Source organism: Xenopus tropicalis, chromosome 9 (assembly GCF_000004195.4).
Source record: "Xenopus tropicalis strain Nigerian chromosome 9, UCB_Xtro_10.0, whole genome shotgun sequence".
Classification (NCBI taxonomy): Eukaryota; Metazoa; Chordata; class Amphibia; order Anura; family Pipidae; genus Xenopus; species Xenopus tropicalis.
In genome coordinates, this window is record NC_030685.2 from 2,252,631 (window position 1) to 2,271,037 (window position 18,407).

General features: G+C 52.9%; 2 protein-coding genes across 4 annotated transcripts in view; both read left to right on the forward strand.

Annotated features, from left to right (window-relative positions):
• Positions 1-18,407, forward strand: part of LOC100497516 (sulfotransferase 1C1) — a 60,031-nt gene that overhangs the window by 27,876 nt on the left and 13,748 nt on the right. The window contains exon 1 of one of the 3 annotated variants that reach the window (XM_031892973.1): positions 3,903-3,992. The exons of 1 other annotated variant lie outside the window; for it this stretch is intronic. The gene's annotated coding sequence lies outside the window, so the exon portion shown is untranslated. Of the gene's footprint in view, positions 1-3,902; positions 3,993-17,868; positions 17,960-18,407 lie in introns of those variants that run through there. One more of the 3 variants, XM_031892971.1, reaches the window with a different exon arrangement.
• LOC116407546 (sulfotransferase 1C2-like) lies at positions 3,902-14,121 on the forward strand. The gene is made up of 8 exons (XM_031892977.1): positions 3,902-3,992; positions 4,582-4,751; positions 5,698-5,826; positions 11,950-12,047; positions 12,632-12,758; positions 13,173-13,267; positions 13,351-13,531; positions 13,820-14,121. Exons 2-8 carry the CDS (start codon positions 4,604-4,606, stop codon positions 13,930-13,932), a joined length of 891 nt encoding a protein of 296 aa, XP_031748837.1. The 5' UTR covers positions 3,902-3,992; positions 4,582-4,603; the 3' UTR covers positions 13,933-14,121.

Below are 18,407 nucleotides of genomic sequence, written 5' to 3' on the forward strand. Positions count from 1 at the left end.
AACTATCCTAAAAACGGATCCTATTCTAAGACAAATACTTAACAATGGACACAAATATATTACTCGAAAAACTGAAACTTTAAGTAATCTATTGTCACCAAGTTTAATCCATACTAGAAAACCCACCACCACATGGTTATCTACAAAAGGGTGTTATAAATGTGGATCAAGACAATGTATCACTATTTACAAAAAAACAGATTCATTCACTTCATTCACGACTATGAAAGAATATCAGATAAAACATTTCATCAATTGCAACACTAAAAATGTTATCTACCTTCTCACTTGCACTAAATGCATGAAACAATATGTTGGTCAGACAGGTAGAAAACTCAAAGATAGGATAAGAGAACACGTACTGAACATCACCAACGTTAACAGTCTCACCACTGTTGCAAAACATTTTTTTGAATGTTCGAATAGATCCTTGTCTTTTCTACAAGTTACAGGGATAGATAGAGTTATCCCTAGTCCTAGAGGGGGCGATATCTCTTCAGTGTTAATTAGAAAAGAAACAAAGTGGATTTTCTTCCTAAAAACTCGACAACCACATGGACTCAACTATGATTACGATGTTACTTGCTATGTATAATTACCTAAATCTAGCTTTTTATGATTACACACAAATTTAATGTATTCAATGCTTAATATATCCTTATGTGAATTTAAGACTTTTTATCCACTCTCCCTAACCAAATGACCTATCGGTCTGATTGGCTGATTGCAAAATGTATCTCATTGGTCAATTTGTCTTTAAATATTGTGTATTGTGTTTAATGTATCCAGCCTATGACTAAGTACCCTATTGGTATGAAACGCGTAAGGCTATTTTGCTTTTACATATGGATAAAATAAAATTTATACTTTTTTAATCTAACTAATTTCTACTGGCTGCATTTATCTACTTTTGCAACAAATAATTCGGAGTGCCTGCCTATCTTCATATTTGATTTCCTGTGATGGCTCCCTGTGCTGAATGGTCTGGGGCATGAGCACCCGGACCCACCGTAACTGTGGGTAAGAGTTTATATCCACAAAAAAGTGTGATCATATTCTATTGTGTTTTTGATTGTAACAAGGGGTAGTTAACCAGACTATCCTTAATAGAATCAGATAACCTAATACGGAACTGACTGCGCAGGGCCGCATCGTTCCACCCAGTTTCTACTGCCCACCGGCGGAATTCAGTGCAATACACCTCCGCATCCCGTCTCCCTTGGCGCAGTTTACAAATCGCCGAATAGGCAGATGATGTGCGATCCGGGTCATCGTAAAGATTTGCCATGGAATGAAAGAACATCTCTAGGGAGAAACGGGCAGGATCAGAGGGGGGCAGTCTAAGGGCCCAAACTTGGGGATCCCCCAATAGAAGGGTCATTACAAATCTTACTTTTTCCTCACCAGTTGGAAATGATTGTGGGAAAAAGCTAAGATATAGTTTACACGCCTCTTTGAAGATGAAAAACTTAGTCCTATCCCCAGCAAATTTTTCAGGAAAGGCAATTTTGGACTCTTGGGGCCTAGATGTGTTACCCCACATAGCAAAAGAGCCTACAGGAGGAGAAGGACTTGGTATAGGCGGCTGCTGCGGAACTTGCGGAGTCTCCAGCTGGCGGGTTAAACTGTGGAAACCCTGTAGGAGATAATTTTGCTTTGTCTCCTGGTCTTCCAAGCGCTGTAGGAGGGTGGTAAGAAGCGATTTGGTAGTGGATGGAGCAGCAGCGGACTTACGTGATCTTGGTCTTCCATGGCCCGTAATGTCACGGTCGGCACCCTAAACCAGAACTGATGCCAAGTTCCCTGGTCTCGGCTCGGCTTCACCAGTAGTGTGACCGCCTTTGGCTTCAGGAGGAGCCCTCAGCTACTCAGATGCCACCTGGACTTAACGAGGGGAACAAGGCGAGGAGTTCTGGCAAGCAAAGGGGCACGACTGTAGATAAAGTCAGTTAGGCCGAAGATCACGGTACAAATAGGATTGGACAAGTTGGTCGTCAGGCAGGCTGGGTCGAGGCAGGCAGAAATCAGGGATCGTCAGACAGGCAAGGGTCAACCAGATAATCAAATAGCGGGATAAGGCAAAATCGGAGTCAAACGTACAAGCCGAGGTCAGGATATGGATATCAGAATAGTCGGGGACAGGCCGGGTCAAAAACACAGGAAAGCACCAACAGGGTACAGGAATACAAGCACAAGGCTCAGAAAAGGCACCAGGAAACAATCCTATCACGGGCAATGAAAAAGTGGCAAAAGTCCCTTTAAATACTTTTGAATTTCGCGCCAGCGCGCATGCGCCTTAACTTGCGGAAGCCGGCACTGGGGAAGGACGTGCGGCGGGCTCTATTTGTTACAGAAAGGGAGACATCAGCCCCCAAATACATTAAATACAGGGAAATATCTAGAAATCTCTGCGCCAATCGTAACCAACGCTGGGAAGATTGTAAACCAAACTGAGGGTAAACAGAGGGGCACAGTGCCCCAGCCCATTATACACCCCCTATATGTGGCTTTCCGTCCCATAGCCCCCAGTTTGCTCATACACATTGCGGTGTCCCTCAAAACAACGGGAAGACTCTCCATTATTGGTATCAACAAACTGTCAGCATCCTGGGAAAGGCCCTAATTGAGGCCACCTATTCCTGCCATTATGGGCCTCCACCTACGTGGAAGATGCCCTCCAACTCATAGGTGTACCCCAACTCATAACTGAAGGACCTAAGTGGAAAATGAACCCCAACTCATAACTGAAGGACATAAGTGGAAAATGAACCCCCAACTCATAACTGAAGGACCTAAGTGGAAAATGAACCCCAACTCATAACTGAAGGACATAAGTGGAAAATGAACCCCAACTCATAACTGAAGGACCTAAGTGGAAAATGAACCCCAACTCATAACTGAAGGACCTAAGTGGAAAATGAACCCCAACTCATAACTGAAGGACATAAGTGGAAAATGAACCCCAACTCATAACTGAAGGACATAAGTGGAAAATGAACCCCAACTCATAACTGAAGGACATAAGTGGAAAATGAACCCCAACTCATAACTGAAGGACCTAAGTGGAAAATGAACCCCAACTCATAACTGAAGGACCTAAGTGGAAAATGAACCACAACTCATAACTGAAGGACCTAAGTGGAAAATGAACCCCAACTCATAACTGAAGGACATAAGTGGAAAATGAACCCCAACTCATAACTGAAGGACCTAAGTGGAAAATGAACCCCAACTCATAACGGAAGAAAGTAAGTAGAAAATGAACCCCAACTCATAACTGAAGGATGTAAGTGGAAGATGTGCCCCAACTCATAACTGAAGGATGTAAGTGCCTAAAGCTAGGGCCCAAGTCGCTGACCTGTGAGTTCTACCCCTGGGGCACTGTGATCCCTACAGCTGGGACTGAGGAAGGCCACCATCCTATTAATGAAATGACTGGTGCTGGTACCATCCAATCAGCACCACCCAGTCCATAAAGAGGTATCGGTTTGTTTAAGAACCACTGGCGCCCAAGTTATTGAGAGATGTAGTTATGCGAGTGGTTAACCCTTCCTCCGACAGTACAGCAAGGGCCCAGCAGGGAAGGATAAAGTCACATATACCCCGTGCTCTGCTGGGAGTGGCATGGAGCTGTAACTCTCCCAGCCAAATTACTGCCAGGAAGGGGCCCCCCATCCCCAGAATGCTGGGGTATCTGCCAGACACACCCAATATAACATAAGGCACACAGGGTGTTTCTCAGTGACTGAAATGACCCCCTGACTCCTCCTACAGAAATCAATGAGGATCATGTGACACTGCTCGGGGGGACACTGATTGGTTACGTGAGTCTAAGGTGAGTGGCCCCTGGCCCTAAAGCTGAACTTCCTGTGTGTCAGGAACCAGTTCCACTGAATGAGCAGCGGATTAGAGAGCAGAAGCTCCACAGGCAGCAGCCGGGATATTCCAGCACAGGGGGAACTGGGGGGCCCAGTCTGACACCCTAACTGCAGGTAATATGGGTGCCCACCCAGTCCTTGGGTGCTACCCCTTCCCCTGTCTCCCCAGGTCCCTCTCCCTACAGCTCCTCCCCCTGTCAGTCACCCCCAACCTACAGCTCCTCCCTCTGCCAGTAACCCCCAACCTACAGCTCCTCCCCCTGCCCAGTCACCCCTATCCCCTACAGCTCCTCCCCCTGCCAGTCACCCCTATCCCCTACAGCTCCTCCCCCTGCCAGTCACCCCTATCCCCTACAGCTCCTCCCCCTGCCAGTCACCCCCTATCCCCTACAGCTCCTCCCTCTGCCAGTCACCCCTATCCCCTACAGCTCCTCCCCCTGCCAGTCACCCCCTATCCCCTACAGCTCCTCCCCCCTGCCAGTCACCCCTATCCCCTACAGCTCCTCCCCCTGCCAGTCACCCCTATCCCCTACAGCTCCTCCCTCTGCCAGTCACCCCTATCCCCTACAGCTCCTCCCCCTGCCAGTCACCCCTATCCCCTACAGCTCCTCCCCCTGCCAGTCACCCCTATCCCCTACAGCTCCTCCCCCTGCCAGTCACCCCTATCACTTGTGATGCCCATCACTGTGACTGTTCCCCCCAGTACGGATCCAGCAGTGGGAGAAATGGCGCAGGAAGCTCAGAGAATCCCGGTTGCTATGGGCCATATTGAGGGGGTCCCGTTACTTGGCTCCACCTGTGACGCGTGGGACTCTATATACAATTTCCAGGCCCGGGGGGACGACATTCTCATCGCTACTTTCCCCAAATCAGGTGAGTGATCCAATCTCTGTCCCCCCAATATCCATAATGAGAGCTTCTTCTTCCCACTGGCAGTTTCAGGCTTGTATGAGGACTCCATTGTTGTTAAATAAACATAACCTCCCTCATCTCCCCCCATAGCCCTTCTCTTTTATTATTATCTCATTATTAGTTACAGGGGGTGTGGCCTCATTTTATTAGGGGAGTGGTTAGCGGCGAAAGCCCCATAGGGCCTTAATAATCCCCCAATGAGAATCCCAGCTGATGTGAGTAAATCCGGCTCCCTGTTCTCTGTTCCTGCAATTGGAGTTGGGAGCAATAAGCACAGTTTCCCAGCACTGAACAAGTCTGTCCCTTTATCCCCATGTCTGATTCCTGTGCCATATAATGACGGGAAAATGCCATCATTATCTCTATATGTAAGGTACCAGCAAGGGGCCTGACACAGGGAATCAGCATTCTCATTGGTCACTTCTCTTGCATCTATAATGAAGTTTTGGCTCAGTAGAATTCTCATTGGGGAATCGGTTTCCATGTGTAATTAAACGGCACCTAACAGTTGATCAGCTGGGATTCTCATTGGAGGATTCTTTTGCATATTAATTGGCCCTGGAGGGCGGGGCTCTCTCACACACAGGCACATAATGAGCAAACTGGGGCACTAAGTACCATTTGCATGTTAGTGCCACAACATGGCCGCCCACACTGGGAGCCCCTCCTGTTGCTGGGGGCATAGTGCCCGTTAGGTATTGTTTCCCCAACCAGAGTGTGGGCTCTATTAATCTGCCCTTCCACTGGGGTAACTCTGTCCCACTGCCCCCTGGTTTTGCTGTAGAAGTGCCATGTGTAATTAGGTTTTACATCAACTTCTATAGAGCACTAGGGGGCGCTGTGGGGCAGCTTTACGGTTGGGTTTAGTTCCCCTTTAACCTGTACAGGTGTGTGTGTCTGTGCGTAGGGACAACGTGGATGCAGGAGATCGTGGACCTGATATTACAGGAGGGAGACGCGCAGAAGGGCAGGAGGGCCCCGACTTACATCAAAGTGCCATTCATAGACCTGGTACCCCCAAAGCCCAGGCCAATAGGTAATGGGCGCCGTGCATGGTGCTCCTGATTGGTGGAAGGTGATATGTTAGGGAGAGGCAGTTGGGAGGGGTGCGGGGAGTAGAGTAACGGGGGGGCTGGAGACACAGGGGGGTAGGGAGAGGCAGTTGGGAGGGGTGCGGGGAGTAGAGTGACGGGGGGTAGGGAGAGGCAGTTGGGAGGGGTGCGGGGAGTAGAGTGACGGGGGGTAGGGAGAGGCAGTTGGGAGGGGTGCGGGGAGTAGAGTGATGGGGGGTAGGGAGAGGCAGTTGGGAGGGGTGCGGGGAGTAGAGTGATGGGGGGGTAGGGAGAGGCAGTTGGGAGGGATGCGGGGAGTAGAATGATGGGGGGGTAGGGAGAGGCAGTTGGGAGGGGTGCGGGGAGTAGAGTGATGGGGGGGTAGGGAGAGGCAGTTGGGAGGGTGCGGGGAGTAGAGTAATGGGGGGGCTGGAGACACAGGGGGTAGGGAGAGGCAGTTGGGAGGGGTGCGGGGAGTAGAGTGATGGGGGGTAGGGAGAGGCAGTTGGGAGGGGTGCGGGGGAGTAGAGTGATGGGGGTAAGGGAGAGGCAGTTGGGGAGGGGTGCGGGGAGTAGAGTGATGGGGGGGTAGGGAGAGGCAGTTGGGAGGGTGCGGGGAGTAGAGTGATGGGGTAGGGGGAGAGGCAGTTGGGAGGGGTGCGGGGAGTAGAGTGATGGGGGTAGGGAGAGGCAGTTGGGGAGGGGTGCGGGGAGTAGAGTGATGGGGGGTAGGGAGAGGCAGTTGGAGGGGTGCGGGAGTAGAGTGATGGGGGGTAGGGAGAGGCAGTTGGGAGGGGTGCGGGGAGTAGAGTGATGGGGGGTAGGGAGAGGCAGTTGGGAGGGTGCGGGAGTAGAGTGAAGGGGGTAGGGAGAGGCAGTTGGAGATGCGGGGAGTAGAGTGCAGGCGGGTAGGGAGAGGCAGTTGGAGGTGCGGGAGTAGTGGCAGGGTGGCGGAGTGAGTAGTAGTGAGTGACGGGGGTAGGAGAGGCAGTTGGGAGGGTGCGGGGAGTAGAGTGATGGGGGGTAGGGAGAGGCAGTTGGAGGGTCGGGGAGTAGAGTGATGGGGGTAGGAGAGAGGCAGTTGGAGGGGTCGGGGAGTAGAGTAACGGGGGCTGGAGACACAGGGGGGTAGGGAGAGGCAGTTGGGAGGGTGCGGGGAGTAGAGTGACGGGGGTAGGGAGAGGCAGTTGGAGGGGTGCGGGAGTAGAGTGACGGGGGTAGGGAGAGGCAGTTGGAGGGGTGCGGGGAGTAGAGTGATGGGGGGTAGGGAGAGGCAGTTGGAGGGGTGCGGGGAGTAGAGTGATGGGGGTAGGGGAGAGCATTGGGAGGGTGCGGGGAGTAGAGTGATGGGGGGGTAGGGAGAGCAGTTGGGAGGGGGCGGGGAGTAGAGTAATGGGGGGCTGGACACAGGGGGGTAGGAGGCAGTTGGGAGGGTGCGCGGAGTAGAGTGATGGGGTAGGAGAGGCAGTTGGAGGGGGCGGGAGTAGAGTGATGGGGGGTAGGGAGAGGCAGTTGGGGAGGGGTGCGGGGAGTAGAGTGATGGGGGTAGGGAGAGAGCAGTTGGGAGGGGTGCGGGGAGTAGAGTGAGGGGGGTAGGGAGAGGCAGTTGGGAGGGTGCGGGGAGTAGAGTGAAGGGGGTAGGGAGAGGCAGTTGGAGGGACGGGGAGGCGAGTAGAGTGATGGGGGTAGGGAGAGGCAGTTGGAGGGTGTGGGAGTAGAGTGACGGGGTAGGAGAGGCAGTTGGAGGAGGGGGCGGGGAGTAGAGTGATGGGGTAGGAGAGGCAGTTGGGAGGGGTGCGGGGAGTAGAGTGACGGGGGGTAAGGAGAGGCAGTTGGAGGGGTGCGGGAAGTAGCAGTATGCCGGGGTAGGCGAGAGGCAGTTGGAGGGTGCGGGAGTAGAGTGATGGGGGAGAGGAGAGCAGTTGGGAGGGGAGTACGGGTCGAGTAGAGTGATGGGGGGTAGGGAGAGGCAATTGGGTGGGTCGGGGAGTAAAGTGATGGGGGGTAGGAGAGGCAGTTGGAGGCGGGCGGGGAGTAGGATGATGGGGGTAGGGAGACACAGGGGGTAGGAGAGGCAGTTGGGAGGGGGTGCGGGATAGAGTGAGGGGTAGGCAGAGCAGTGGGGGTGCGGGAGTAGAGTAACGGGGGGGCTGGAGACACAGGGGGGTAGGGAGAGGCAGTTGAAGGGGTGCGGGGAGTAGAGTGACGGGGGGTAGGGAGAGGCAAGTTAGGAGGGTGCGGGGAGTAAAGTGATGGGGGGTAGGGAGAGCAGTTGGGTGGGGTGCGGGGAGTAGAGTGATGGGGGGTAGGGAGAGGCAGTTGCGAGGGGTGCGGGGGAGTAGAGTAACGTGGGGAGCTGGAGACACAGGGGGGTAGGGAGAGGCAGTTGGGAGGGGTGCGGGGAGTAGAGTGATGGGGGTAGGGAGAGGCAGTTGGGAGGGGTGCGGGGAGTAGAGTAACGGGGGGGCTGGAGACACAGGGGGGTAGGGAGAGGCCAGTTGGGAGGGGTGCGGGGAGTAGAGTGACGGGGTAGGGAGAGGCAGTTGGGAGGGTGCGCGGAGTAAGAGTGATGGGGTAGGGAGAGCAGTTGGGAGGGTGCAGGGAGTAGAGTGACGGGGGGTAGGGAGAGCAGTTGGGAGGGTGCGGGGAGTAGAGTGATGGGGGTAGGGAGAGGCAGTTGGAGGGGTGCGGGAGAGTAAGAGGACGGGGGTAGGAGAGGCATTGGAGGGTGCGGAGTAGAGTGATGGGGTAGGGAGGAGCAGTTGGAGGGGTGCAGGAGTAGAGTAGCGGGGTAGGGAGAGCAGTTGGGAAGGGTGCGGGAGTAGAGTGACGGGGTAGGAGAGAGCAGTTGGGAGGGTGCGGGGAGTAAGTGACGGGGTAGGAGCAAGCATTGGGAGGGGTGCGGGAGTAGAGTGACGGGGTAGGGAAGGCAGTTGACGGGTGCGGGAGTAGCAGTGCATTGGGCAGCGTAGGAGACCATGGCAGTTCGGAGCTGCGGGTGAGTAGCAGTGCATGGGGGTAGGGAGAGGCAGTGGGCAGGGGTCGCGGAGTAGAGTGATGACGGGGTAGGAAGCAGTTGGACGAGATGCACGGGAGCTTAGATTGATCGGCGGGGAGGGCAGACGGATTGCGGAGGCAGTGCGCGGGAGTAGAGCTGATGGGCGGTTAGGGAGAGGCAGTTGAGGAGTGCGAGCCTAGACTGATGGGGGTAGGGAGAGGCAGTTGGGAGAGCCGTGCGGGAGTAGTAGTAACGGCGGGGGCTGGAGCTACACAGGGGTAGGGAGAGGCAGTGGAAGGGTAGCGGTGAGTAGTGACGGGGGTAGGGGAGAGGCAGTTAGGAGGCCTCGGAGTAAAGTGCATGGGGTAGGAGAGGCAGTTGGTGGGTGCGGGGAGTAGAGTGATGGGTAGGAGAGGCAGTGAGAGTGCGGGAGCTAGAGTAACGGGGAAGCTGGAGACACAGGGCGTAGGAGAGCATTGGGAGGTGCGAATAGAGGATGGGGTAGGGAAGGCATTCGGAGGCGTTGCAGGGGAGTAAGAGTAACGGGGGGGCTGGAACACCAGGGGTAGGAGAGCAGTGGAGGCGTCGGGAAAGTAGATGACCGGGTAGCGAGAGGGCAGTGGGAGTGCGGGAGTAGAGTGATGCGGGGTAGGAGAGCAGTTGGGAGGGTGCAGGGATGAGATGACGGGTAGGGAGAGGCAGTTGGAGGGCGGGAAGTAGAGTGATGGCGGGGGTAGGAGAGGCAAGTGGAGGTGCGGGGAGTAGATTGACGGGGTAGGAGAGCATTGCAGGGTTGCCGGAGTAGATGATGGGAGGTAGGAGCAGGCCAGTTGCGGAGGGTGCGGGAAGATAGATGACGGGGGTAGGAGAGGCATTGGAGGGGTGCGGGGAGTAGAGTGACGCGGCGGTAGGGAGAGGGCAGTTAGGGAGGTGCGGCGGAGATAGAGGTGACGGGTAGGAGAGGCAGTTGGGAGGGTGCGGGAATTAGAGTACGGGGAGGGAGAGGCTGTGGGAGCGGTGCGGGATTAGAGTGATCGGGGTAGTGCGAGAGGAGTTGAGGAGCGCGGAGCTAGAGTGATGGCGGGTAGGGAGAGCAGTTGGGAGGTGGCGGGAGTAGAGTGATGGGGGTAGGCGAGAGCAGTTGGGACGGATAGCGGGGGTAGAGTGACGCGGGGTAGGGGAGAGGCAGTTGGGGGTGTGCGGGAAGTAGAAGGATGGGGTAGGCGGAGACGGCAGTTAGGAGCGGTCGGCGAGTAGAGTGATGGGAGTAGGGAGCAGCAGTTGGGAGAGGTAGCGGGGAGTTAGAGTGACGGGGGTAGGGAGAGGCATGGGAGGGGTAGCGGGAGTAGAGTGATGGGGGGTAGGGAGAGGCAGGTGGAGGTGCGGGGAGTAGAGTGACGGCGGAGTACGGAGAGAGCAGTTGGGAGGGGCGGCGAGTTAGAGTGACGGGGGTGGGGGGCTCAGAGAGGCAGTTGGGAGGGGTGTGGGGAGTGACACGGGGGGCGGTGCTGTTGAGCTGCTCTCTCTATTATGAGTGCTAAAGCCTAATTCATTTTTAGTGACACCCCCACTGTGTCCCCTTTATCCAGAAAAAGCCCAGTCCCGAGCATTCAGATAACAGTCCTGCAGCCATTAACTGTTCAATTCTGTATCATAGGTTATAAAGCCAAAGTGGGCCTATACAGAGATTCTACATCATTCCCATCAGCCCCTGCCCCAGTGAGCTTACACTCTAACGTCCCTATCCCATTCCCATCAGCCCCTGCCCCAGTGAGCTTACAATCTAAGGCCCCTATCACATTCCCATCAGCCCCTGCCCCAGTGAGCTTACACTCTAACGTCCCTATCACATTCCCATCAGCCCCTGCCCCAGTTAAGCTTACACTCTAACGTCCCTATCCCATTCCCATCAGGCCCCTGCCCCAGTGAGCTTACACTCTAAGGCCCCTATCACATTCCCATCAGTCCCTGCCCCAGTGAGCTTACACTCTAAGGCCCCTATCACATTCCCATCAGCCCCTGCCCCAGTGAGCTTACACCTCTAAGGCCCCTATCACATTCCGCATCAGCCCCTGCCCCAGTGAGCTTACACTCTAAGGCCCCTATCACATTCCCATCAGCCCCTGCCCCAGTGAGCTTACAATCTAAGGCCCCTATCCCATTCCCATCAGTCCCTGCCCCAGTGAGCTTACAATCTAAGGTCCCTATCCCATTCCCATCAGCCCCTGCCCCAGTGAGCTTACAATCTAAGGTCCCTATCCCATTCCCATCAGTCCCTGCCCCAGTGAGCTTACAATCTAAGGCCCCTATCCCATTCCCATCAGTCCCTGCCCCAGTGAGCTTACAATCTAAGGCCCCTATCCCATTCCCATCAGTCCCTGCCCCAGTGAGCTTACAATCTAACGTCCCTATCCCATTCCCATCAGTCCCTGCCCCAGTGAGCTTACAATCTAAGATCCCTATCCCATTCCCATCAGCCCCTGCCCCAGTGAGCTTACAATCTAAGGTCCCTATCCCATTCCCATCAGTCCCTGCCCCAGTGAGCTTACAATCTAAGGTCCTATCCCATTCCCATCAGTCCCTGCCCCAGTGAGCTTACAATCTAAGCCCCTATCCCATTCCCATCAGTCCCTGCCCCAGTGAGCTTACAATCTAAGGCCCCTATCCCATTCCCATCAGTCCCTGCCCCAGTGAGCTTACAATCTAAGGCCCCTATCCCATTCCCATCAGTCCCTGCCCCAGTGAGCTTACAATCTAAGGTCCCTATCCCATTCCCATCAGTCCCTGCCCCAGTGAGCTTACAATCTAAGGTCCCTATGCCATTCCCATCAGTCCCTGCCCCAGTGAGCTTACACTCTAAGGTCCCTATCCCATTCCCATCAGTCCCTGCCCCAGTGAGCTTACAATCTAAGGTCCCTATGCCATTCCCATCAGTCCCTGCCCCAGTGAGCTTACACTCTAAGGTCCGTATGACATTCACACACAGCATGATCAGTTATATCAGGAGAGAATATTCTTCACCCTCACATTGGGACACCATATATTTAGTTTAAAGTGTGATATTCCCATCCCTTCCATCAGGGCTATAACTGCTACTGTTCCATTCTAGGTGTGGAGTTGGCACAAACCATGAAATCCCCCCGTGTCCTAAAAACTCACTTACCTATTAACCTGCTGCCCCCCTCCTTTTGGGAGAAGAATGTCAAGGTCAGTTATTCTCCTCCCATTGCTCCATATACCCCTCCCTATAACTCCTCCCATTGCTCCATATATCCCTCCCTATAACTCCTCCCATTGCTCCATATACCCCTCCCTATAACTCCTCCCATTACTCCATATACCCCTCCCTATAACTCCTCCCATTGCTCCATATACCCCTCCCTATAACTCCTCCCATTGCTCCATATACCCCTCCCTATAACTCCTCCCATTTCCCCATATAAACATCCCTATAACTCCTCCCATTGCTTCATATACCCCTCCCTATAACTCCTCCTATTGCTCCATATACCCCTCCCTATAACTCCTCCCATTGCTTCATATACCCCTCCCTATAACCCCTCCCATTGCTCCATATACCCCTCCCTATAACTCCTCCCATTGCCCCATATACCCCTCCCTATAACTCCTCCCATTGCCCCATATACCCCCCTATAACCCCTCCCATTGCCCCATATACCCCTCCCTATAACCCCTCCCATTCCTGCAGATAATGCCCATGCCCTGTGCCCATTATATACTCTGTGCCAGTGACTGTACCTGTATGAATATGGATTCCTTTCCCCCTTCAGGCTGTCTATGTTGCCAGAAATGCCAAGGACTGTATGGTTTCTTATTATTACTTTCATAAGATGAATAAAATGCTGCCGCCCCCCGGAACCTGGGAGAATTACTTCTCGGCATTCCTGTCTGGAGATGGTGAGCTCTCACTGGGGGTGCATAGGGCAGTGTGGGGGTGCCTGTGGCAGTGTGGGGGTGCCTGTGGCAGTGTGAGGGGTGAATGGGGCAGTGTGGGGGTGCCTGGGGCAGTGTGGGGAGGTGTATGGGGCAGTGTAGGGGGGCCTGGGGCAGTGTGGGGGTGCATGGGGCAGTATGGGGGTGCATGGGGCAGTGTGGGGGTGCATGGGGCAGTATGGGGGTGCATGGGGCAGTGTGGGGGTGCATGGGGCAGTATGGGGGTGCATGGGGCAGTGTGGGGGTGCATGGGGCAGTTTGGGGGTGCATATGACTGAGGGGCCATAGAGAATCTGTTGCAGATTGGGGGCGTTGTATGTCGGCTGTAGGACTGACTGATCCTTTTTGGTTTCTAACCCCAGTTCTTCTTTCTTGCAGTGCCATGGGGCAGTTGGTTTGACCATGTGATTGGCTGGGGGAAAGCTATGGACAAACACCAGATTCTCTTTATCTTCTATGAGGACATGATCGAGGTGAGAAGGTTCCTCTGCAGGATAATAGGGAAATGTCATTGTCCCACCCCAGATAGAACCTTTGTGCTTCTCGTTTATTGTAGGACCCAATGCGTGAGATTCGCAAAGTCATGAAGTTCCTCGGGAAGGACTTATCTGATGAGGTTCTGGAGAACATCAAGTATCACACGTCCTTCCAGGCAATGAAGGAGAACCCTATGACTAATAACAGCACAATTTCCAATGCTGTCATGGACCAAACCATATCTCCCTTTATAAGAAAAGGTATGGGTATATTTTGTAGACAATAGAGCTTACTCTCTAGGCTGCTCGGCCTACATCCCAACCCTTAGGTAATGGACTCAGCACACAGTTTCCATCACTTTGTTCCCTGTTATACTTCCATCCTTCCCTTCATGTTTAGCCAGTTCCACCCCCTGGTGGGGCATTATCTCTGCTTTGCTCTCCTTCTCTTCCTTCCATGGGCACCTCCCAGGCTTTGTGCAAGGGGTAGATATGAGATGAGGAGCAGCTGAAGGGCAGTAGGTTGATGTTCACGTTGCTTTGTTCCAGGGACCGTGGGGGATTGGAAAACCCATTTCTCGGTGGCGCAGAACATTATCTTTGATGAGGAATACAAGAAGAAGATGGAGGGCAGTGGGCTGAACTTCCGCACTGAACTCTGATAGAGAATGAGGCCTAAGGAGCCGGTGGGAATTCCCTTCCTCATCTTCACAGAGGGGACAACCTGTGCCCACAAGATTGTACAGAGGAGCCAGAGGCACATGGAGCCCAATAAGAGATTCTCCTACGACTTCCCAGCTCCCCCTGTAACTCCCCATCTAATGTATCTGATAAATTTCAACCTCTTTTTACTGCTGTGCTGTATGTTGGAGTGATATCATCTGCCCCCATGTGGGGGGGGGGCGGGGGGTTTGTTCCATTTGGCACAATGGCAGACGGGGCACTAGAGATCTCGCTATTCACAAGCCAGAGATGAACTGAATTGCTCCTTGTGTGAATTCCCGGGGGGAAACTGAGTCTTGATGTAAATGTGCAGGAATGTAGGGGAGATGCAGTTGCGCAAGGAGTCAGTTTTACCCCCTGAGGAGTCACACAAGGAGCAATTCAGTTCCTCGCTTGCCTGCAAGACATCTCAAGCCTGACAATGTGCCCCGTCCTGTCTGCCATTGCCCCCAGGGAAGGGGGGATGTGAGTGTGAGTGGCGCTTCTGTCAGGAAGAACCAGCGGTGGTCATATGAAATGTGCTGGGGCTGCAGGACACAGAGAGGTGGCAAGGGGGGGGGGGGTTCGACTCTTACTGCCCCATGTGAGGTGATTCTCATTATCAGGTGGGGTAACAGTGACCCCTAAGAACAGTAACCCCAGATTCTAAAAACATTAAATACAGGGAAAGGGAGTCATTAGCCCCAAATACATTAAATACAGGGAAAGGGAGACTTAAGCCCCCAAATACATTAAATACAGGGAAAGGGAGACTTAAGCCCCCAAATACATTAAATACAGGGAAAGGGAGACTTAAGCCCCCAAATTCATTAAATACAGGGATAGGGAGACTTAAGCCCCCAAATACATTAAATACAGGGAAAGGGAGACTTTAGCCCCCAAATACATTAAATACAGGGAAAGGGAGACTTAAGCCCCCAAATACATTAAATACAGGGAAAGGGAAACTTAAGCCCCAAATACATTAAATACAGGGAAAGGGAGACTTAAGCCCCCAAATACATTAAATACAGGGAAAGGGAGACTTAAGCCCCCAAATACATTAAATACAGGGAAAGGGAAACTTAAGCCCCAAATACATTAAATACAGGGAAAGGGAGACTTAAGCCCCCAAATACATTAAATACAGGGAAAGGGAGACTTAAGCCCCCAAATACATTAAATACAGGGAAAGGGAGACTTAAGCCCCAAATACATTAAATACAGGGAAAGGGAGACTTACGCCCCCAAATACATTAAATACAGGGAAAGGGAGACGTCAGCCCCAAATACATTAAATACAGGGAAAGGGAGATGTTAGCCCCCAAATACATTAAATACAGGGAAAGGGAGACGTTAGCCCCCAAATACATTAAATACAGGGAAAGGGAGACGTTAGCCCCCAAATACATTAAATACAGGGAAAGGGAGACGTTAGCCCCCAAATACATTAAATACAGGGAAAGGGAGACATTAGCCCCCAAATTCATTAAATACAGGGAAAGGGAGTCGTTAGCCCCAAATACATTAAATACAGGGAAAGGGAGACGTTAGCCCCAAATACATTAAATACAGGGAAAGGGAGACGTTAACCCCAAATACATTAAATATAGGGAAAGGGAGACTTTAGCCCCCAATATCTTACGTACAGTTAGGAGCAATGGTTCCTGACACCCCAGACCCTCCCTCCCTTCCAAAGCAGGTTGCCTGAAGCCTAAAGTAGCTTTAAGTATTGTATTAACCCCCAAAAATGTACTGCTCATTATTAAGGCAGCCCCCCTTTAGTTACACCCCTGAGTGCGGACCTCAGATTTAGAAGTGAAAGCTGTTTATAGTATAAGATCGTTGGGCTGCAGTTCCAAGAATGCCCAGTCGATGGCAGCCCTTGTGCTCAGGGTCTTCTTCTGGGACTACACCTTGCTGGGGGGGGGTGGGTGATACAGAATTGGGGCCTGGGAGGGGCAGGCCTAGTTGGGATAAAGTTAGTGTGAAATGCAAAAGTATCCTCCAATGAGAATCCCAGCTGATGTGAGTAAATCCGGCTCCCTGTTCTCTGTTCCTGCAATTGGAGTTGGGAGCAATAAGCACAGTTTCCCAGCACTGAACAAGTCTGTCCCTTTATCCCCATGTCTGATTCCTGTGCCATATAATGACGGGAAAATGCCATCATTATCTCTATATGTAAGGTACCAGCAAGGGGCCTGACACAGGGAATCAGCATTCTCATTGGTCACTGCTCTTGCATTTATAATGAGGTTTTCCATCAGTAGAATTCTCATTGGGGAATTTTCTTATAATAACATTTTATAGCAACAGGGGGCAGTGGGATAGTGTTTACCCCAGTGGGAGGGCAGATTAATAAAACCCACACTCTGGTTGGGGGAAACAATACCATTTTTGCCTAACGGGCACTATGCCCCCAGCAACAGGAGGGGCTCCCAGTGTGGGCGGCCATGTTGTGGCACTAACATGCAAATGGTACTTAGTGCCCCAGTTTGCTCATTATGTGCCTGTGTGTGAGAGAGCCCCGCCCTCCAGGGCCAATTAATATGCAGAGTAATCCTCCAATGAGAATCCCAGCTGATCAACTGATAGGCACCCTTTAATTACACATGGAAACCGATTCCCCAATGAGAATTCTACTGAGCCAAAACTTCATTATAGATGCAAGAGAAGTGACCAATGAGAATGCTGATTCCCTGTGTCAGGCCCCTTGCTGGTACCTTACATATAGAGATAATGATGGCATTTTCCCCTCATTATAGATGCAAGAGAAGTGACCAATGAGAATGCTGATTCCCTGTGTCAGGCCCCTTGCTGGTACCTTACATATAGAGATAATGATGGCATTTTCCCGTCATTATATGGCACAGGAATCAGACATGGGGATAAAGGGACAGACTTGTTCAGTGCTGGGAAACTGTGCTTATTGCTCCCAACTCCAATTGCAGGAACAGAGAACAGGGAGCCGGATTTACTCACATCAGCTGGGATTCTCATTGGAGGATTCTTTTGCATAGTAATTGGCTCTGGAGGGAAGGCGCTAAGTACCATTTGCATGTTAGTGCCACAAGAAGACGTCACACAGGACGTAGGGGCAGAACTGGACCCAAATACGGCCCTGAGTCGGTGCAAAGAGCGGGTGACTCATTGGTTGGAGGAGATGTGGGTCAGCTTCTGATAGGTTGGGATAATACGCCAATAGTGAGGAGAGCTGGCTAATAATAATTTAAGGTGTGATCAACCAATAGGATGGACACAAAGGGGGCAACACCGGATCCCACTATGATGAAAGTTCACTTCACCCTAAATTTCCTCCTGCTCCTCTCACTAAGCTGCCCGGGGTTAGTGGTTTGGGGGTGTCGCTCAGCTCTCCCAATGGAAGCGGCAGGGAAGGTGCCCAGGGGGAGTAGCCCGGCCCGCTCCATGTAATGCCCGGCCCGCTCCGTGTCTGTGCTCCGATCTGACTGAGCACTATGATAAGGGAAAGACATTTCTCCATCGGTTGCTGATCTGCATCTCCCAGAATCCCCTGACAGACCAGTCTCCTCTCCCCAAGGTAAATAGTAAATTCCTGAAAGCACCAGAATTGTTATGGAAGGTTTATTTCCCCTTTAAGGATCTTGGGAACATGTGCTGTTAATGTGCAACAGGACTGGCTGAGGGGCCCCGGCCCTAAAGCTGAGAGATCAGTTTCATCCATAACTGCAAGTAAAGAGTTCAGTTTTAGCTCAAAGCTCCACCCCCTAGAACTCCCATGAACCCAGGGAATCCCGGCAGCCAATGAGGCGCAGCAGGAAGAGTGGAAACCTGAGAGAAAGGGGAGAATTGGGGCGAGGGGAGGAGGGAAGGGTTAAAGGTACAGGGGGGGGGGGAGAGACATATAAAAAGGAGCAAAGGACTAAAGGGCAGAGACTCCACAGGCAGCAGCCGGGATATTCCAGCACAGGGGGAACTGGGGGGCCCAGTCTGACACCCTAACTGCAGGTAATATGAGTGCCCACCCAGTCCTTGGGTGCTACCCCTTCCCCTGTCTCCCCAGGTCCCTCTCCCTACAGCTCCTCCCCCTGCCAGTCACCCCTATCCCCTACAGCTCCTCCCCCTTACAGCCACCCCCTATAGCACCTCCCCCTTCCAGTCACCCCTATCCCCTACAGCTCCTCCCCCTTCCAGTCACCCCTATCCCCTACAGCTCCTCCCCCTTCCACTCACCCCTATCCCCTACGGCTCCTCCCCCTTCCAGTCACCCCTATTCCCTACAGCTCCTCCCCCTTCCACTCACCCCTATCGCCTACAGCTCCTCCCCCTTCCAGTCACCCCTATCCCCTACAGCTCCTCCCCCTGCCAGTCACCCCTATCCCCTACAGCTCCTCCCCCTGCCAGTCACCCCTATCCCCTACAGCTCCTCCCCCTTCCAGTCACCCCTATCCCCTAC